Source organism: Taudactylus pleione, unplaced genomic scaffold (genome assembly GCF_031769625.1).
Source record: "Taudactylus pleione unplaced genomic scaffold, aTauple2 ptg000479l, whole genome shotgun sequence".
Lineage (NCBI taxonomy): Eukaryota > Metazoa > Chordata > Amphibia > Anura > Myobatrachidae > Taudactylus > Taudactylus pleione.
This window is the reverse complement of record NW_028284881.1, coordinates 4,153,468-4,176,388: the sequence shown is the minus strand read 5'-3', so window position 1 is coordinate 4,176,388 and position 22,921 is coordinate 4,153,468. Positions and strand designations below refer to the sequence as shown.

Sequence of the window (22,921 nt, the reverse complement as noted above, 5' to 3'; positions counted from 1 at the left end):
TATTAGTGGTGGTAGATTATGCCACAAGGTACCCGGAGGTCATCACACTAAGTAACATGAAATCTAGCACTATTGCCCAGGAATTGTTAATGCTATATACCCGCTTGTGAATACCAAAGGAGGTCTTAACGGACCAAGGTACCAGTTTGGTCTCTAAACTAATGAAAGATATGTGCAGACTGTTAAAGGTGGATAGGATTACTACCACAGTTTACCACTGCAAACAGATGGGCTTGTTAAACGCTTTAGCCAGACTCTTAAATGATACAAAGGGCGGTGCCTGAGGAAAAGCGAGATTGGGACTTACTCCTACCCTATTTAAATGTTTGCAATGCGAGAGGTGCTCCAATCCTCTACGGGATTTAATCCCTTTGAACTCCTGTATGGGAGGCAACCTAGAGGGATTTTAGATCTGTTGAAAGAAGGGTGGGAACAACAGTCATGCCAAGAGCCTAACATCGTTCAGTTTGTGTCCCAATTGTATGGCTGTTTAAGGCAAATTGTGCCACTCGTGAACAAGCACATGGATAGTGCACAACAGCGGCAATAACGTCAATATGATGTGACTGCGGTTAATCGGTCTTTTAAACCGGGAGACAAGGTACTGGTTCTGGCACCCACCACTGAAAGCAAAATGTATGCCCAGTGGCAAGGCCCTAATGAAGTTATAGAGGCAGTGGGACCTGTTAATTATAAGGTTCGACAGGAGGGTAGAAGGAAAGAAGTGCAAATCTACCATGTAAACCTGTTAAAACCCTGGAAAGAGAGCGCTGGTCAGCCCTGTTTGGTTGCCAAAAAAAACACAGAATGTCAAGTACCCATTGAAGTTACCTTTAAGCCCGCCAGAAACAGGAGGCGAAGAGTTTAGTAGCATGGCACCAAGATATGTTCTCTGCCATTCCGTGAAAAACCCAAAATTACCCAGCATGATATAGTTACTCCTTCCGGGGTGGTAATAAAATAGAGGCCATACCGTATACCCGTGGCAAAGCGAGCAGTGGTTAAACAGGAAGTAGAGGAAATGCTGTGCCTAGGGGTCATAGAGGAATCAAATGGCAAATTAAATAATCCCATAGTTTTAGTGCCTAAGCCTTCAGGTGCTTTAAGATTCTGCAATGATTTTTGCTAATTAAATAAAGTGTCAGTTTGATTCCTATCCGATGCCCCGGGTGGACGACCTGGTGAAGAATTTAGCAAACAGTCAGTATCTCACCACCCTAGATTTGACAAAAAGGTATTGGCAGATTCCTTTAACTGAGGCTGCTAAGGCCAAAACAGCCTTCTCTACCCAAGGTGGTTTGTTTCAGTATAAAATGCTGCCGTTTGGTCTGCATGGGGCTCCAGCAACCTTCCAGAAGGCTATGAACAGGTTGCTGCGACCTCACAAGGAATATGCAGCTGCATATCTAGATGACAGTCATCTTTAGCCCCGACTGGGAGTCACACCTACCAAGAGTAGAAGCAGTGTTGCAAGCTTTATGGGCACATGGATTTACTGCTAATCCTGAGAAGTGTGCCATTGGAATGGTGGAGGCAAAATATTTGTGATATATTGTAGGCAGAGGGCAGGTAAAACCTCAGCCCAGTAAGGTGGAAGCGGTCCTCACATGACCTAAACCCAAATTTAAATCCCAGCTCAGAACATTCCTTGGCCTAGTGGGTTACTACCGCAGATTCATTCGTGATTTCGCCACTAGGGCAACACCATTAACTAAGTGTCTTAAAAAACAGTCCCCAGACAAGATACCGTGGTCTAGAGCAGCAGAAGCTGCATGGCAGGATTTAAGGCACGCCGTATGTGTAGAACCTGTTTTGCAGGCTCCTAACTTTAAAAACCAGTTTATATTGCAGACACATGCCTCAGGTACAGGATTGGGTGCAGTCCTTTCCCAAGTGGTAGAAGGGGAAGAGAAACCCATCCCCTACCTCAGCCGGAAATTGCTGCCCAGGGAGCGCAAGTACTCCACTGTGGAGCAAGAGTGCTTGGCAATCAAGTGGGCACTAGACTTGTTAAATATTATTTGTTGGGGCAGGAGTTTGTGTTGGTTACAGTTCATGCCCCTTTACAATGGAAGCACACGAACAAAGAAGTGAATGCTCGTGTAACACGCTGGTTTTTGTCTTTGCAGCCATTTAAGTTTGAGGTGCAGCATCGTCCGGGGAAACAGCACCTCAATGCTGATGCCCTTTCCAGGTAGTTTGTTGGGCCCGATCCTCCAAGCAACCCTATGGTAAAGCTAGAGGAAGAGTGTGAGGATGGCGAACTGTGGAAAATGGCAGTGAGCTGTGTACCCGGACGGATAGCACAAATAGATGTGGGCGAGTCAGATAGCTCGCCTGAAAGTGTTTTAGCTTCACCAGGGTGGTTGAAGCTAAGGGGGGAGGAGAGTGACAGGGTCAGCATAATGCCACATGAAGTAAATGTGGAATATCCAGATCTCCCAGGTTTGGCAGAGCACAGGCATTAGGATTGTGTAAATGTCCAGTTCAGGTGTTCCCTCAATCAGTGCCTGGAAAGGCAGCAGATTACAGACACCTGTGAGAAGCTGGTTTAAGAACTGCAGATACACTGGGGAAACTGAGCCTGATGGTTAAATAGTCGCCCAGCTTATAGGCCTGGTGGTGACTAGTGTTAGGGTTCCTGGACCTGCGAGTCCACTGAAGAAATATTGCTGTATTGGAAGACTTTGTATGACATCTTGCCTGTGAAACTGCCATATCCTGTGTACCTGCCTGTGGCAAGTAATATATATATATTATTTTTTTTACTATTATATCAATTTTTATTGTATAAAAACTATGTTCCAAACAATGTCCCCAAAATGTGGTTCTTTAAAATGATGAAATTATTTCAAATAAACTAATCAGTATAATTTTATTAGAAAATTATGTAGATCTATTAATAAAATCATACTGGAAAAAAAGGCTAAATAGCTCTTATTTAAATAATTTGATTATTTAAAAACAATAACAAATCAATAAAGGATCCTTATTTAATGAAATTAATATAGTAAAGTGACATGCACACAAATAACTCAGGAGAAAAAATGCTCAATGCAGCAACTTGACAAAAAAATAAATATATTTTATTATTTAAAAAATATATATTGTTTCACATTAAAGTTAACATCTACACACTGAGTAAAGCCAAAACATTTTATCCAGCAAATTACATAACATGGAAAAGCATTTGGCATCTTCATTTTAATTGTATCATAAAATCCTCCTGTACAAAGTGCCCAAATAAGCTGCAAGTGATGAGATATTTGTTTCAATTTTGAAACTTCATAGTTCAAAAGGTAAATTAAGAGCACCTATATGAAAACTGGTGATTAGGAAATGTAGCATTCAGTAACATTCCACCATTCTGATTGGTACAGTTTACAAAGCGAAAGCAAATGATAAGTAGCTAGGGGTTACAGAACACTATTGCCCAACCACCAGTGTCTATAAACGTCCCTACTCAGAATAAATAAAATACCATTGTTTTTATTTACAATACCTATAAGAACAAAAAAGTTCTGGCTGTAATTTCAGCGCTCTGTCTCCCAGCACAGGCAGGGGACAACGTCTCATCAACGCTGTCCCCAATAAAAGCATATATTATAGAACATAAAATTGAGCACAAAAAAACCCACAAGACTTGAACAGGTTCTTAATATAAAAAAAATAAAATATGACAGTTATGGTAAGAACTTACCTTTGTTAACTCACTTTCTTCGAAGTCCATAGGGTCCACAGGGAGACCTTGGGGTGTAGATGATGGGAACCAATCCGGGCACCACACAGTTAAAGCTTTAGCTCCCAGGATGCACTGGGTCCACTCTCCCTATGCCCCGCCCCCGAGGCACCTCAGTTGGTAATAAGCCAAAGACTGGAGGTGGATAAGAGAAGGTAGACTGGCACACTCAAACACTCTCAAAAGAAAAGGAGACGGGAAACCGGTGACCAGCAATCTCACCCATATGAAGCCAGGTGCATCAGGGCGGGTGCCCTGTGGACCCTATGGACTCCGAAGAAAGAGTTAAAGGTAAGTTCTTACCATAACAACTCATTTTCTTCTTTAGGGTCCATAGGCTCCACAGGGAGACCTTGGGGATGTCCCAGAACAGTCCTTTTAAGGGTGGGGACGCTCCTTTGATGAGAGGAGAATCAAGCGCCCAAAGGAAGCATCCTGAGAGACGAAGGTATCAAATATATAGAATCTTAGAAAGGTCTGGACAGAAGACCACGTGGCCGCCTTACAAAGCTGAATAGCCGAGGCACCACGGCGAGCTGCCCATGAGGGACCCACAGACCGAGTAGAATGAGCCTTAACAGAAGTCGGAACAGGCAGGCCTGCCTGCGTATAAGCCTGTGAGATAGTCATACGAAGCCATCTAGCCAATGTTTGTTTATTGGCTGGCCATCCCTTCTTGTGAAATCCATAGAGCACAAACAAGGAATCTGATTTCCGAAGAGAACTGGTACGGTCCACATAAATCCTGAGGGTGTGGTCCACATCCAATGAGTCCTCACCTGCCGAGAGGTCTGGTGATAGAAAGGCCGGTACTATAATTTCCTGATTAATATGGAAACTAGAAACAACCTTAGGAAGGAACTCAGGGCGAGTATGAAGCACCGCTCTGTCCTGGTGAAATATTAGAAAAGGAGGACGACAGGAGAGTGCTCCCAATTCTGACACCCTTCTGGTAGATGCAATTGCCAGAAGAAAAAAAAAATTCTTCGCTTAAGGTCCACTGAGTCTAGTGGTACAAATGGAGGACCCTGGAGGGCCCGAAGGACTACTGCCAAATCCCAAGGAGCCACTGTCGGGTCAAAGGGAGGCTGAATCCAGAGGAAGGTGAGGATATCCGGAAGCAGAGCAATTCTACGTTGGAACCACACTGACCGTGCAGAGATATGCACTTTCAACAAGGCCAGGCGCAGACCAAAGTCCAACCCAGCTTGAAGGAATGCCAGTATTCTAGAAATTGGAAACACCAGCCTTTTTACGACACCACTGGAAATATGTATGCCACACTCTGTGGTTGATGTTGGCGGAGGCACGTTTATGCGCTCTAAGCATCATGTTGATGACCGAGCCAGAGAATCCTTTGGACCTTAGGAGGGATGTCTCAAGAGCCACACCGTCAAAGACATACGATCCAGGTCCGGGTAAAGGCAAGGACCCTGAGCCAAGAAGTCCGGACGTTGATGCAGCAGGAACGGAGTGTCGAAGGAGAGACTCCGAAGATCTCAGTACCAATGACATCTGGGCCAAGCTGGAGCCACCAGCAGGACAGTGCCTCCGTCTTGCTTGACCCTCCGAAGAACTCGACGAAGCAGGGAGACTGGAGGAAATGGGTACGCAAACCGGAAGGTCCATTTTACTGAAAGCGCATCCACCAGGCTTGCTTCGGCATCTCTTGTTCAGGACCCGTACACTAGGAACTTGTGCTTGTGGAGGCCATGAGGTCCACCTCTGGAAGACCCCATTTATCCACTAGGAGTTGAAACACCTCTTGGTGAAGAGACCATTCCCCTGGATGCACGTCATTACAGCTGAGGAAGTCCTCTTCCCAATTGAGATCTCCCGGAATGAACACTGCTGATATGGCCGGGAGATGAGATTCTGCCCATGTCAGAATGCGTGACACTTCTGTAATTGTACGCCACTGAGGTGGCGATGTCAGACTGAACATGCATTAGCTTTCCGTGAAGAATGTGCTTTGCCATCATGAGGGCCCTATACACAGCCCGAAGTTCCAATATGTTGATGGGCAGGGATGCCTCTGCCGTTGTCCACCGGCCCTGAAAGGAGTAAAGACCGGTCACTGCGCCCCATCCCCGTAGACTGGTGTCCATTCTTGGGAGTATCCAGTCCGGGATCCAAAAGGGGTGACCCCTGGTTAGATGAGATATCTGTAGCCACCAAGAGAGGTACAGACGCACCTCCGGAGAGAGTACCATTGTCTGAGCTCTGATCTGGTGGGGTAATCGGTCCCACCTGGAGAGGATCAGCTCATGCATGGGCCTGGAATGGAACTGAGCATATTCCACCATGTCGGATGTGGATACCATGGATCCCAGAACTTGCATCGCCGAGTGGACTGACTCCCGGCGACTGCGGAGGCATCTGCGTACTCGCACCTGCAGCATAGATATCTTTTCTGGAGTCAGAAAGATTCTCTGCTGGTGAGAGTCCAGAAGGGCTCCCAAATGAACCATCCTCAGTGAGGGAATTAGGGAGGACTTTTTCCAATTGATGAACCACCCTTGTGTTTGTAGACAAGCAAATGTTAGTTGCAGGTGGTGGTGAAGCACTTCTGGAGTACTCGCCAACAAGAGGAGGTAGCCCAGATATGGTAGGAGTCGGATACACTGACTCCGCAGGTGGGCTGCCATGACGGCCATCATTTTGGTAAATACCCTTGGAGCCGTGGATAGGCCAAAGGGCAGTGTCTGTAACTGGAAGTGTCGTTGCAGTATAGCAAACCGCATATAACGTTGGTGAGAAGGCGTTATGGGAACATGAAGATATGCATCCTGAATGTCCAGCGATACCATGTAATCCCCAGGTTCCATAGCCAGTATGATGGATCGTAAGGTTTCCATCCTGACCTTGGCAACCTTAGAGACTTGTTCAGAGCTTTGAGGTTGAGGATAGGCCAATGAAACTCATTTGGTTTCTGAACCAGAAAGAAAGAGAGTAGAATAGTAACCAGTCCCTCGTTGAGATAGTGGAACTGGTACAATTTCCCCTGCCTGCAGCAAGGACTGTATGGCTTTCTGGATTTGCAAGGCCTTGGTTTTGTCTGAAGGAGGGCCTGTGCAAGAAAACTGGTGGGGAGGCCTTCGAAGGAATGAGAGGGCGTAATCCTGGTGGTTTGACACTAGTACTAGGCGAACTGAAGAAGTCAGCCTTCCACTCTGGGGTTCCCCAGTCAGGCTGCGGGTTCATCCCCGTTTGGAGGCTGGGCATCTTGTGCTCCAGGCCTGTTTCCTAGGCTTGGCTGTTTTCTTGGAAGCGGACTGCCTAGGGAAGGACTGTCCTTTGGATTTTCCTTGGGTACGAAAGGACCGAAAGGTGGGGCTTCGAGACTTTGCGGGAGCAGATGATGATGGCAGAAATGCAGATTTGGATTTGGCCAATGTGTCAACAATCTTGTCCAGGTCTGGGCCAAACAAAGTCTCTGTTATAGGGTAAGGCCTCCAGGCCTTTCTTAGGCGGCCCATACACGATAAGATTTTGCACACGATGTGCATAATTTAGATTGATCGTAACGATCAATCGTGCATATCGTGTGTGGTTTGGCATGCTGTACAACGGCAATGCGCGTCCCCGCCACCGTACATCGGCATCATAGATCTTATGGAAAAACCATAAGATCTGCGATCAGTCATGCTGTTAAATAGGTAAACGAAGCATCTTGTACGATGCATTGTTTACCATTCACAGCAGCATGCGATGCATCGGGCTGAATTTGAAAATGTACCAAGGTGTCGTAAGTTTTCAAATCGCCCCGTGTATGGCCCACATTAGAATCGACATCCGCACTCCAATAGCGTAGCCACAGGGAATGGCGAGCAGACATGGCCACAGCCAAGACCCTAGGAAGACTAGCACCCAGAGCGGCCTCACCAATATATGCAGCCGCATCCCTAATATGACCAACCAGCGACACCTGATTCCAAGGAGTCCTCAAGTGTATCAGCCCAACTCTCTATACACAGTAGATAGCCATGGACGGCCGCGCAGCAGCTCCTGAAAGAGAGTATATAGACTTTAGGCAAGTTTCCACCTTCCTAACCATAGGATACTTTAAAGGAAGAAATGGAAGGCATAGGCAATGTTGCACTTTTAATTAATCATGTAACGTGTGAACCCACCGCAGGGGGAGATTCCCACTTCTTGGATAACATGAGGTCAAACGTTTGAGGTTGATACCAGGCGATTGCCAGGCCTCAGCCGTGTGATCCAGCAACTGATCTGATAAAAGGTGTCTCCGGCAGTATTCCCCTCTGCTTAAACAGAGGGTGTTTGGATTTAGGGGCTGGTTCGTCATCCTCTATAACAATGCGGACCTGACCACACGCACCAAGGCAGGAATATTAATTCTGGACTTGGGCTCCGCCTCTTGCAGCAGGGAGACAGGGTTAGAGGCAGCAGCTACCTCTCAGTCATCAGATGACATCTCAGATTCTGATAGCTGTGTGGATTGAGATGACAACACAGGATGCTGGTTTTACAGGTTTCTCACTCTGCAACATGGTCTGAATGGCCATAGAGGTCATAGCCAGACTCTGTACTGAGGTAGAGAACACATCCACCCATGGTGGAGAACCACGCTGTAATAATCCCACTGTGGGAATGACCACCTGCCGTGGTACAGGAGGGGTCTGCATGATCAGTGGAAGTCCTTTTGAGTGAGGGAAGGGCTGTTGTACCCTCCCCATAGGAGGAACAACAGTCGGGACCGCCAGGCGGTCCACGATTGAGGCCAGCATCTGAGAAAAAAACACCCAAGGGGGCTCCTGTACTGATATCGGGGGGTTTGGGGCACATGGCGTCTTGGGAGAACTGCGACTGCACAGTTAGAGAATGGCCACCGGAGAACTCAGAGGGGGCGTGTCCAGAGGAGGAGAGCAGCTCAGGGAAGCCAGACCGCAGTGGAAAGGCGCGCTGAGCTGAGGGGAGGAGCCGCTTAAACAGGGAAGCTATCTTCACAGGCCGGTTATTAACCCCTGGAATGCTGGTTTTTGTATTTATTTATTTTTTTACAAAAAACTATTTAATGGACTCAGTTTTTAAATTGACACCATTAGCAGTACATGACAGGAGCACTTAGGACTGACTGGAGTGTCCAAGTATGTTATCTGTAGGGGTTTTATGATTAGTGGCCATGATCTAAGGATGGAGAAGAGACCAGGCTGAAAGTAAATTCTAGTATAAGAAAAAAATGAATACAAATAAGGAAAATAAAAATTTAAATTTGTGGCAAATTTCCCTTCCGAACTTACAGCTTTTACATTTTTAAAGTAGAACACATGGAATTGGAAATTGACTTTTTTTTACTTATGTCCAAATGCCAAAATACAAACGAGATGGAGAGAACCATACCACAGTAGGCCGCTTGACTACTTTCTCTAGCTTGGTGTGGCTGAACTCCAGGCTGATCACATTGTAAAGTTTTTCCCTTTCAGTTTCTGGCGTTTCATAGTATCGGACAAACTGTGCCATACTCATGTCAGTGCCCTTCTGTGTGTTCACATCCATCACATCCACTACACGCCGGCTTCCTGCAGGAGAAGAGACATAGCAAGCTCACACTAGGTCGCATATTGAGGAAAGGCATTCAGATACTAAAGTGACTGCTAGATTAATCATGATCCGTCAGTGCACATTTTCTGTGGCTAATCTTGATCAAATGAGAAATTCCAAACTAGTACCTGTAAATCACTTCTTTCATGTTATTCATATATCTACTGTCGCCTGTTCTCAAACAAGGAACATTTAACATTTTCCTAGCGTCTCAAAAAGAATACAGAAAAAAAAACTGTACATGAAGCAAAAGGACCTTATAAGCACACACACAAACAGTATAAAGTCATACGTTTGATCAAGAGATCTCTATATCAAGTAAAGGAGATGGCTACAATACAATAATCATCCTCAGTATGTAGCAGGTGTAGTTATTTCAGCAATGCAATTCTGACCTACATTTCTGAAAACTGGTGCTAAATAAGAAAATAAAAATGCTATTGCTCATACTGTAGCAACCAGATGCTTGATTTCTGTTTGCTGCTACATTATGTCCAATCCGCACCGTGCCCTTTTTGTGAATGGGAAAATGCACCCTGTCCTTTTAGAAAGTGCCATGCTGATTGGATAATCAGTGTCAATCTGAACACCCCCCAACCCACCCCCTGCTGAAGGCTTGGCAGAAAGAGGTCTGCTGTCAGACACATCTAACTGCAGCAGAGACTCTACTGATGGCACCACTGCTGTCCTGTGTCTGCACTCCTCTCTGGTGGAAAGGAGTTTTTCCCCCTCTCTGCTGGAGAGCTGCACACAGATCTGTTCAGTTACTTTGTGGAGCACTGAATTTTAGTGCAGGGGCATGTGGCATGGGGTCTGAAGTCTGGGGTCTGAAGTCTGATGGCATGAGGGGAGGACTGAGGGGCATGTGGGATAGTCTGAGGGGCATTAAAAGGGCATGTGGGGAGTTTAATAGAAAGATTGAATAATACATATAATTCTATCACACACATGTGTATACAATTCTTAATATGCAACACAGCTGTAGCGACACAATGCATCCAAAATGTTGCCCTTCAAAATTAAAATGTGCCTTTCGTACTCTGTCCAAAAAAAAAAAAAAAATCCTAGAGGCGGTAGCGCACGCAGGGGGCGATTCTGACTACCCAGAAACCCCCAACGAACCACATTTTTTTTTCAGAGACTGAGACAGCTCAATCTCTGACCCTTGCTTACTAATACTGCTCCTTGCAGCTGTGAACGCTGGCCTCTGAAGCAATCGGAGGCTATAGAAGCCTCCAATCGCTTCAGAGGCCAGCGTTCCCAGTGATGCACTGTCATTACGTCACCCGCGATTTGAGGAGCTGCCTTGAGCGCCTGCTGGATCTAGACAGATCCAGTCAGAGCAAAGGCAGGGGCGCTGCGGGAACGGGACCCAGCATGGTGAGGCAAGTACAGGGCTACTACTTTAGGTGACTTTGCATAAGGGCACTACTTTAGGGGTTCCCTGCATAAGGGTCACACATATACAGGGGGCACAGCATATGGGACACATATACAGGTACAGGGGGCACAGCATAATAAGCACTACTGCCTTAGAGCCAGTAGGAGGGGGGAGGGGTTCAGCCCGAGAGCTGAATGGATGATGCCTGCTTTCATGCTTCTGGAGGCAGATTGGGGCTGTTGAGATAACTCAGGGGGGCAGGAGTGACATGAGGGGCTGCTGCAGTGACATAGGGGGGGGCTGCAATGCCACATGTGGGCTGGAATGGCAAGGGAGGGGGCTGGAGTGACACGGAGGAGCTGAAGTATGTGAATCTTGCTTTTTCAATGTATTTTATGAGGTTCTGGATTTCAAAATGTATTTATGTAATCGATGTGGTTTTTAAAACGCATTTTATGTGGACCTGGCTTGTTTCAGTATATTTTATGTGGACCTGGCCTGTATTTTCAATGTGCTGGGCACGCCCTCAGCGTGACTATAAACTAGGGTGTATCTCACATATTCATATATATATTAAAATATGGAACACCCCCCCCCCCCCCCTAAAATCCTGCGTTTGCCCCTGAGAGTGAACACTAAAACAATCTACTTTCCAAACCAGGCACAAAAACGAATACTTAAGATATGTCTAAAAAGTACTGAAGAAAGTCAAAAAGGTAATGTCAAACGTCTAGTTGCAGGAGGGCATGTTCTAGCTAAATGTTATAGATGTCATTCTACTACTATGACTAGCCCAAATAAGACAACAGCCTCTACTGCTATATCTTATAGTTAACTGATTATTTACTGAGATGCAAGTTATTTATTTATAAACATTATAAAGCACACACAGGTACAAGCTTGCAAAAGAGAGTTTGTTTATTGAAACTTGCAAACATGCGCACTCCCAGGAAATGTAAGATCCAATTAGAAATGCCTATTCAAAGTAATTGCCACGAGCGAGAGATTCTTCTACAAAATATGACCTGGTAGAAGTGCATGAAAAAGTGGGGAGACCATCCTGGACCCCAAAAAAGTGACAACTTCATTACCAGAATCATATAGAAGGCAGCTGGTGGGCATAAGGAAAGTACTGGAGGTATTTGAAAATAGTGTCAAATGGCTGATTCGTGCATATATATATATAAAAAAAAAAAAAAAGGCAAACTGTTTAAATCACAAAAGAATTAAACAAAAATGCAAAGCAAAAAAAAAAAAAAAGAAGTGATTTTGTGGTCATTTCAGGCCACTTTAATTTAAAATTTTTTTTTTTTTTATAATATATAAATTTATTTATTTTTCTTCAAATAAACAGAAAAAACCTCTTCATTTAAAAAAATACTTTGGGACGCCTAACGCCTAAACTAGCAAAAAAGTTGATTGTCATAATTTGAGGCCATTTTTTTTTTTAACACCTAATAATGACACACACACACAAAAAAAAAAGGCGGATTTCCTCTGGAAAAGCAATGTGAATTTGGAATTGGATTGCAGCTGCAATTCGCAGTGTGAGTTTGCCGTAAAAACAGCTTGCATAAGACAACGCACATTGAATTTGATTGGTCCCATATTCTGCTGCACTTTACAAAATATATATGTCTGCTATTCACATCAGTCCCTGCCCTAGTGCAGCTTACAACCTGTATTCCCTACCACTTTGTACACTTAAGGGGCCCCTCCATTAGCAGATAAATTGAACGACTGAACGATATATCGTTCAATTTATCTGCTAATGGATAGGCCCTGAACAATGACAGATGCGCACTCCCGCGGCCGATAAATTTTATCTTTCATCTCTCCAACATGTTGGTAAATTATCGCATATCGCTGCCAGATATTAGAAATATCTGGCAGTTTATATGCGGTAAACAACGAACGATATTAACAGCAGCTACAAAGCACTGGAGAGAAAAAAAATCCACTCCCTGAATGATGTCATGCAATATCGTTCATCTTTTGCAAAAATCTGTCATGTACATGACAGGTATCTTTCAGCACAGCCACCAAAATTTTCAATAGATATCTTTTGTCTTTCATCGTTCAGAAAAACATCTGCTAACGTATAGGCCCCTTTACACACTTTCAAGAATACAATTAACCTTCCAGTATGTAATAATTTATTTTAAAATTGACAATACATAAACTGATACTGACAACCTCCTTATTGTGAAGATATGCAACATACAGTATGCTATTTTCCGATTGCTTCAGGTGAAGATCCCAGAGTAATATAAAATAAGACTACCTATGCCAGAAAAAGAGAATGAGACATATTAAAAGGCCCCCACACATAAGGTCCACAATAGATTTATCTAAAATAACAGGAGGTCTTGCCAAATGGAAAAAGGATTTTCCAGAACTAGATTTATCCTTATTAACTCAAGCCACCAGACGATTAAACAAGGAATTGATATCCATTTCCTACACAGAAATGAATTATAAAATCCTACACAGGGCATACTATACCCCTAGATTACAATATTTAACCGGGAAATCTGTAAACACCAATTGTTTTAAGTGTAAAGCTCCAGATGCAGATATATATCATTGTTTGTGGTCATGCACATATGTTCAACAATTTTGGGAGCAGGTCCATTGGTATATTAAAAATAAGCTACATATAGATTTCGTGATGACCCCAGAATGGGCTTTTTGGAATAGACACGAATTATCCTCAACACATACATTGACCAAATCAGAGAAATGTCTTTTGACTAAAATAGCAGCCACAGCCAAAAAAACTATTTTATCCTGTTGGGTTGAACCCAATGTACCCTCTATTAACCTGATGTTGCCAAGAATAGTCCATTTGTTTAACATGGATTGGTCCTCTACTTCTATTAACAAAGAAAAATTGTCAGGGAAATTTTTTTCAACATGGCTCCCTCTCATTCATAGATTATCGCCTGAATTGAAAGCAGCTCTTAAGCGCAGTTTTCAATGGACAACCTGGTACAGTTTAGCAGTTATGGAAGGTCAACCTCCTTTCTAATGGGTAGGATAAGACAAATGTGTATGTTAATGCTTTAATGATTTGTATGGCTTTTGTTCTTGTTTTTTCTTTTTCTCTCCTCTTTCTTCTTTCTCCTATTGGTAGATTTATGAAGAATTTATTTACAATTAAAACCGATAACTAATATAAAAGGTTAAACAAATCACATAACTCCAGATGTCAGTTGGAGTAATTTATTAATAATTTAACAGTCAAGTAACATGATCCAAGTCTATGTAATGGCTTATTAAACATCAGGTTGGGAAGGAGAGAAGAGAAGGGAATTATTTTTGTTATGTAATAATTTCAAATTGTTCTAAAATATTCTGTAACAATGCAACACTGTATATCTGTGTCAAATAATTATAATAAAAATAAAATGTAAAAAAAAAAAAGGCCCCCACACACGGTACGATTTTTAAAAAAATGATATGTCAGTTTTCGACCGATTGGAAACGACATATCGTTTAAGAAGTGCCGTGTGTGGGCATGATAACGATGCGTGCTCCTGCTGTCGTTGATCAAGGTCGCTGATCTCTTGAAGATGCAGAAAGATCTCGACCTGTCTTTCACGACTTGGCACACATCGCTCTGTGTGTATGCACAATGAACGATTTGTCGTCAATTTTCCTGGCCACTCCCCTCCTCCATTTTGTGAGAGACGACGGACAGTATCAGCAGCGTCTTAGCTCGGATTTGGCTACTTGTTTGTGCTACAATGTATACTCTCATAAATTTATTCCACTGCACCACCAATGTGATTATGGCAGTGCACTACCAATGTATATCACTGCCCCAACAATGTATTTATTTTTACAAGCCCTCCAATGCTTGCCACAGATTTAGTATTACAATGCAATGCAAAACTGTAAACACAAATAATTGAAATGTAATGTATTTAAAAAAAATAAATAAAACAATAAACAGGTCAACGGTATTCAATTAGTTTCGCACCCGCAATAAAGTTCTGCCTGCCGGACTTTTCGCCAACATCACGTATTTTGGCCGCGGGAACTTATCGTGCACGTCCCCACTATTCGCCGTATTCAATTCCAAAAGACGCGAGTACAGCGACACGCAAAGTCAGAACAAACGGAAAGTGGTGGCAGAATCGGGGAAATCAGCCTTAACAACCCCAAAAAGATGCAGAAACAGTGGGGATCAAAGTTTTAGTGCCGGATTAGTCCTAATTAAACTGTTTGGGGTACTTAAGTTGGTACAACTGCCGCTAATTAGCGTCTTTGCACAAGTGGTGAAAAATGGCATAAAGCAGTATTTTTTGGAGAAAATAAATAATCCTGTCAAATTTGGGGTACCTGAAATTTTAGTGTCTCTAAAGTGAAGTTTTAATGAAAGTGAAATTCCTCCGTCATAAAAGCACCTGCAATCCCGAAAACACTTGGCACCTTCTTACAGCACGCCCAGAACTTTATTTCGCTATTTTTTTAATTTGTCCCCCCACTTTGTTCTTTTTTGCCCTCAAAATGAAAACAGGAGATATGGTAAGAACTTACCTTTGTTATCTCCATTTCTACAAAGTCCTTAGGGTCCACAGGGATACCTTGGGGTATAGGGCTTGGCTCCAGCCATGGGCACCACAGAGTTAAAGATGTCCCCTCCCAGGATGCACCGGGCCCCCTCCTATACCCTGCCCCCAGGCCAAGGCACCTCAGTTTTAGTATCAAGCCATAGGCCGGGAGAGAGGAAAAAGGAAGAAGAAAGTCTGGAACACACAAGATTCACATTCTCATAGAAAAGGGAGACAGAAACTGGTGACCAGAACACCACCCTACGGAAGCACAGGGCGTCTGGGTGGGTGCCCTGTGGACCCTAAGGGCTTCGTAGAAACGGAGATAACAAAGGTAAGTTCTTACCATATCTCCTGTAAGTTCTTACCATATCATCCCTAAGGACCATGTGGATCCCTAAGGACCTCAGGGATCCACAGGGATACCTTGGGGATGTCCCAAAGCAGTATCCTTCAAGGGAGGGGACGCTCCTGTGCCGAGAGGAGAATCCGCCGCCCGAAGGAAGCATCCTGAGAAGCAAATGTGTCAAAGGCGTAATGCTTGACTAAAGTATGGACAGAGGACCACGTGGCCGCCTTACAAAGCTGAACAGCTGAGGCGCCATGTCGAGCTGCCCACGAAGACCCCACAGATCTTGTAGAATGAGCTTTCACAGAGGGTGGCACTGGAAGTCCCTCATGAGTGTATGCCTCAGAGATCGCCATACAGATCCAGCGTGCCAAAGTCTGTTTATTGGCAGGCCAACCCCTCTTATGAAATCCATATAGGACAAACAAAGAGTCCAATTTTCTCAAAGAACTGGTACGGTCCACGTAAATCCGCAGAGCCCGTACGACATCCAAAGCCGCCTCACCAGCTGAGAGATCAGATGAATTAAAGGCTGGGACCACAATTTCCTCGTTAATGTGGAAACTAGACACCACTTTAGGAAGGAATTCGGGACGGGTACGAAGTACTGCCCTATATAATGAAAAATTAGAAATGGGGGACGACACGAAAGAGCCCCCAAAGCCGACACCCTTCTTGCTGAAGCAATAGCCAAAACACTGTTTTTGCCGTAAGCCATTTCAGATCCACAGAACCCAAAGGTTCAAATGGAGGATCCTGTAGCGCCTTCAGGATCACAGCCAGATCCCATGGAGCTACCGGATCGACATAGGGAGGCTGGATGCGAAGGACACCCTGCATAAAGGTACGGATATCATGCCGCGTAGCAATCCTTTGTTGAAACAAAACAGACAGGGCAGAAACATGCACCTTCAGTGAAGCAAGGCGTAGACCTAAATCCAAGCCTGCCTGAAGGAAAGCCAACACTCTCGATATTCTAAACTCGCAAGGATCGTACGCTTTACGGCGACACCACTCAAAATAGGTATGCCACACCCTGTGGTAAATTCTAGCTGAAGCCGGCTTACGAGCATGTAACATGGTATTGACAACCACTCTAGAGAAACCCTTGGACCTCAAGAGGGAAGTCTCAAGAGCCACGCCGTCAAAGATAGCAGACTCAGGTCCAGGTAGAGACAAGGACCCTGAGACAATAGGTCCGGCCTCTGAGGTAACAGCCAAGGAGTGTCGATGGATAGACACTGGAGATCCGAGTACCAACTCCTTCTAGGCCACGCAGGGGCCACCAGCAGGATCTTGCCTCCTTCCTGCCTGAACCTTCAAATTACTCGAGGCAGCAGGGAGAACGGAGGAAACAGGTACGCGAATTGGAAGTTCCATCGTGCCGACAGAGCGTCCACCAGGAGAGCTCCTGCGTTTCTTGTTCGGGATCCATACGCCCACAGCTTGCGGTTGTGTCTGGAGGCCATGAGGTCTATTTTGGGAAGACCCCACTTGTTCACCAGGAGTTGGAACACCTCCTGGTGAAGAGGCCATTCCCCCGGGTGTACATCGTGGCTGCTGAGGAAGTCTGCCTCCCAGTTGAGCACACCCGGAATGAAGACTGCCGAAATGGCCGGAAAATTGCCTTCTGCCCAAGTCAGAATGTGGGACACCTCCCTTAGAGCCGCTTGGCTTAGAGTTCCTCCCTGACGATTTAGGTAAGCCACCGTGGTGGCGTTGTCTGACTGTCTTGCATGCTGCAGCGCCCTGAACACTGCTCGAATTTCCAATATATTGATTGGCAGGTCCGATTCCTCTGACGTCCACCGGCCCTGGAAGACGTGTGGGCCTGTCACAGCGCCCCAGCCCCGAAGGCAGGCATCCGTTGTTAGAAGGACCCAATCCAAAAACGGACGTCCCCTGCTGAGATGAGACTTTTGTAACCACCACGTCAAAGACAGGAGCACTTCCGGAGTGAGCCTGATCATCTGCGTCTTTATTCGGCGGGGATTTCTGTCCCATCTGGACAGGATCAACATTTGTAGAGGCCTGGAATGGAACTGGGCATACTCCATCATGTCGAACGTTGACACCATGGAACCCAGTAACTTCATCGCTGAGAGAAGAGACACTCGGCGACTGCTTAGAACATTGCGTAACTTGGACTGCAACAGGGCTCTCTTTTCCTCAGTCAAGAAGATCCTCTGTTGCTGAGAGTCCAACAATGCCCCGAGATGGACCATTCTCTGAGAAGGAATTAGAGAGGACTTCTTCCAGTTCACTATCCAGCCGTGAGCCTGCAATACTGATATTGTCAGTTGTAGATGGCTGCAAAGGACTTGTGGCGAACCTGCCAACAACAGAAGGTCGTCCAAGTAAGGTAACAGGCGAACTCCCTGCAGCCGCCATGACCGCCATTACTTTTGTGAACACCCGAGGAGCCGTGGAAAGGCCAAACAGTAGAGCCTGAAACTGGTAATGGAGGTCCGACATTGTAAATCTGAGGTAACGCTGATGAACCCTGGCAATGGGGATATGCAGGTAAGCATCCTGAATATCCAGGGACACCATAAAATCCCCAGGCTGCATAGCTAAAACAATAGAACGCAGAGTCTACATTCAGAACCGAGGGACCCTTAAAAACTTGTTCAGGGACTTGAGGTTGAGTATAGGTCGGTATGATCCATTTGGTTTTTGAACCAGAAAAAGGTTGGAGTAATATCCGGTCCCTCTCAGGGATAACGGAACAGGTTCTATTACTCCCATCTGAAGCATAGAACGCACTGACTCTTGGATCGCTAGAGCCTTCGTTGGATCTGAAGGACGTGCTGTTACCATGAACTGATGAGGAGGCCTTCTGCGGAAGGAGAGGGCATATCCCTGAGATACCACCTCCCTTACCCAAGTGTCTGTGGTGGTTTTGAACCAACACTGGGCGTATTGCAAAAGTCGGCCTCCCCCAAGGGGAGGCCTAACCCGTCAGGCTGAGGGTTTGTCGTCCGGCTTGGCAGCTGGACGTCTGGTACTCAAAGATTGCTTCTTGGTCTTAGCGGTCTTTTTGGGACCTGAAGTCTCGGAAAAGACTGAACCCTAGGTTTTCCCGGAGGGCGATAGGGCCGAAAGGACGGATTTTTAGACCCAGACAGAGTCGGGGCTGAAGGTAGACATGCAGATTTGGCAGCTGCCAAAGTGTCCACTATTTTATCCAACACTGGTCCAAACAGGACCTGCCCATAGTAGGGTAAGCATTCCAAGCCTTTCTTGGATTCAGCGTCCGCCCTCCAAGAACGTAACCACAAGGAGCGTCGAGCGGCCACAGCCGCCGCAGAAATCCTAGAAGTAAGCAGGCTCAAATCCAAAGCTGCTTCGTTAATGTACATAGCGGAATCCCGAAGGTTACCCACTAACACAACCTGTTCGCTGGTACCCTCAGAAGCAAATGATGCTTCCAAAGCGTGTGCCCATCTTTCCATAGCCTGAGCCACCCAGCAGACAGCCATAGCTGGTCTAGATGCTCCTCCAGCAAGGGAATAGATAGACTTTAGGCACACCTCCACTTTACGGTCTGTAGTATCCGTTAGAGAAGACGGACGGCATAGGCAAAGTTGCGCTCTTTACTAAGCGCGTCACATGAGAATCCACCTGAGGAGGAGACTCCCATTTAGTGAAGTAATCTTCCGCAAAGGGATATGTACGTGCCAGACGCTTGTGAGGTTGAAATCTTTTTTCTGGAGATTTCCAGGCCTCCTCCATGTGATCATCTAGCTGACCAGATAGAGGGAATACTGCTGCAGCTCCTTAACCTCTTTAAAATAAGCATGAGTAGGCGCTGCAGGTAAGTTGTTGTCAGTAATTACCATGGCCGCACGGACTACCCGTATGAGGCCTGGAATGTAAGTACTAGACTTAGCCTCTGCCCCTACTTGAGGAGTGTCAGTGTCCGACAAATCTAGATTTTCGCCCTCATCAGACGAGCCGTCATCCTCATCATCCTGAGCGGATGGATATGACAATAACGGTCTTTTAGCAGGTCTAGATTGATCCTGCTGAGAGCCCCGCACCCCAGAATCAGACAAACCTGGGTCAGCCTGATTAAGGACATGTTGCGGGGGGCACTGCATTACTATCGGCCCCGGAACTCCCAGAACAGGAGGCGGGACTACCGCCTGCTGTGCAGACCCCAATTGTGGAAATGTAGGAGGGGCTGCAAGAGCCTATTTACAAGAACAGTCAGGGCTTGTGCAAAACAAGCCCAAAGTGGTTCCTGAGAGGTGCTGGGTACCGCAGAGGTACCAGGGATGGCCAAACATGCAGCACATAACCCATCCTGAAGTACTGCCCCCCCCCCACACCTGCTTTACATCTGAAGCAGGAAAATAGGGGAGGTGCTCCTCTAACAGAGTCCTCACTGGACATAGTGGTATGTGACACTCCTCTCACAGAAATAAATCTTAAACTGTGGAGGTAAATTCCTACCCTGACAGTACTGGCACTGAGAGGGCTGGTCAGGAGGAAGAAATAGGGATAGTAAAATGGCTGATAGGAGAAAAGATCAGGCACACAGCACTAGCATAAAGTCACATACAATGCAGAAACCCTGCACTAAGTGCACTATCATTTACACAGACCTACAGCCTGGCAGTGACATCGCTACATACGCTGACCTTATACTGGGAGGAGAGGTATGTAAGGGGCACCCAGGCTCCGCACCCTGCACCACAGCGTCTTTGCTCATAAAATGGCCGCCGGAGGATGAAGGGAGGCGGGCCTGGGGAGGATCACTGCCTCAGCCCGCCAAAACCTCAACGCAAGGCGGCGGAGAGCAGTGATGGGGGAGGAGCCTCCTGTGCACTACAGGGAAGGCATCCTCCCCTGGCAGGCCATTAACCCCGGGATGCTGGAGCGTGTTCTGCAACGCTCCAGCCCCGTATGCCTGATGTCTAGTGGAGAGCGCAGGCATCCGCCTGGCTCCACTATACTGCCGTCCCCAGGGAGCCCCCAGCCCTGGGGACGCCGGACTGTGAGTCAACGGGCGCCTACCGCTGACGCCCGCTGCTTACCTTATGTAGCCCCCTGTAGATCCGGCCACAGTCCAAGGCCCCCGGGGGTTCCGCTAGCTGGAACCCCCAAGAGCCCGCCGAGCTCCCCGGATCGCTACCGGTGGTCGGCACCGGCGGGGGTGTCGGAGCGGTAGCAAGGACGTCCGCTGGACAGTCCTATGCTACCGCTCTTGAAGATCTTCAGGGGTTGTTATACACAGCTCCCCTCTGCGATGACCCAGCTCCCAGCCGGCACCTACTGAAACTGAGGTGCCTTGGCCTGGGGGCGGGGTATAGGAGGGGGCCCGATGCATCCTGGGAGGGACATCTTTAACTCTGTGGTGCCCATGGCTGGAGCCAAGCCCTATACCCCAAGGTATCCCTGTGGATCCCTAAGGACCCTGAGGTAGAAAGTACTTTTTTGGGGTGTTAAGTTTTTCCCTGGAATTTTTTGACGCAGTTGTCCTTTGGGGGAATGCCCCAAGGATTCTGAGTGGCTTCCCCACCTCTGCACCCCAAATTAAAAATGTTGCACTTTTCTCCTGCTATTCAGATGCAAATCTTTTTCGCCTATTACATTACATTGACTTTCCGCGTACACGAAAAGCGGGTGGAATTTAATACGGAGATAAGTTTCCGACAGGGGAAAAGACGCAATCGGTGATACTTTTTCTCGGATCTCGGTTTTCCACTTCAAATTGATAACGGCCCTAAGTGTATCTAAACATTATTTTCATTCTTTTTCTATAAAGTCATGGCAAGCGAGCTCGAATTCATAACCGGATTCTTACATATTTACCCCAACCATGAATGTTTATGGAAGGTTAAGTCGAAAGACAGAAGAAGGCAGCAGCCATTGAGGAGCTTGTTGTACATAGCACGCCGTACCATCAGGAAGCGTGTCCTAAATGGGTCAAGGCCAAGAATGTCAGCACGGTCTACCAGAAAGAATATAAGAAGATGCAGGACTCGCGGACTTCTGGAGCAGGGGACGTATATCGAACACAGTTATTGCACTACGATATGCTCTGGTTCATTCATTCATCCAAAGACCATCACAGAGTCTCATGGTTGAGAACGTGGCAGAAGAGGACACAGAAGAAGCGGGTGAACCGTTCTCTTTGTATGTGGTAAGTACAGACAGTGCATACACACCATGCCAAATGTTTTTAAATAAAGTCCATTTAACAGTCCTAAATTGTCCACAGTGGTTCATTGGAGACAGTCCTCCTGCCATGGCTCTGCTCCCAACTCCATGTCCTTTGTTAGGAGGTTTTGCGCCTGTGGAAGTTGTGCAGGACACAGCATGCCAAGACAACCCAATCAATTCTGTCCACGCGCAGGTTGATGGCGGTGTGGAAGCGGTTGCTTAGAATTCCAAAGGCGTTCTCCACAATATGGCATGCCCTGAAAAGCCTGTAATTGTAGATTGGCTTCTCTTGGTCAGGCCCCTTTGCACGTATGGCTTCATTAAGTGTTCTTGTAGTGTGAACACCTCGTCGGCCACAAACACAAAATTGAGCCCTTGCTTGGTTTCCTCCACAGTCAGCAATATTAGGGTATTGGAGGTGAGCCTCTCGTAGAAAACTGTTTGTTTCAAAGACCCACCATCCAAAGCACAGGCATTCTTGTCAACATCAACAAAGATGAACTTGTAGTTGTCTTTAACCACCGCCATCGGAACAATACTAAACAACCCTTTATAATTGTAATAAGATCTGCTGTTGGCAGCTGCGGTAATGCAGATATGCTTTCCCTCAATTTCTCCCATGCAGTTTGGGAAATTCCAACGCCTATCTAAATTCATCAGCGATGGTTTTCCACTCCTCCACGGTTGACGAGAACTAAAATTAAAAAAAAGAAAAAAGAATTTAGAACATGATATTTATGCAACTTTTTTCTCCCCTCCAACAGTCTTCTACACCAAACCTGGATCTGAGCCGTACCCCACAAATGGCTATGGTGACTAAAAGAGAGGGTGATTCAAGTCAACCACCAAGCATGCGCAGATATCGGCGCAAATCAAAAGGCTACCAGTCGACGTCATCTCCACTAATGAAGCAGGTGGAACAGGCTCTATAAAGACGCCTGATAATTACGACAACATCGGCACCCATATAGCAAACTTCTTAAGAGTGATGGATCCGGATCAGCAGATCCACTTTGAACGACTTCTATATGATATGGTGATAACGGGTAAACCCAAACAACTGGCCAGCAACACAAGTCTTACTGACGAGCCTCTGCCCCAGCCGACTGTCCAGCCTGTTCAGGTCATCACATTATAACCTCCCAACCACCTACCAG

The 22,921-nt window shown here is 46.1% G+C and overlaps 1 protein-coding gene across 4 annotated transcripts in view; it reads right to left on the bottom strand.

The window, feature by feature from the left end:
• Positions 1–22,921, bottom strand: part of KDM2B (lysine demethylase 2B) — a 185,638-nt gene that overhangs the window by 128,036 nt on the left and 34,681 nt on the right. For all 4 annotated transcript variants that reach the window (XM_088449175.1, XM_088449174.1, XM_088449176.1 and 1 more), the window contains one exon: positions 9,104–9,282. In XM_088449175.1, the coding sequence (XP_088305301.1) occupies positions 9,104–9,282 (179 nt within the window). The remainder of the gene's footprint in view (positions 1–9,103; positions 9,283–22,921) is intronic.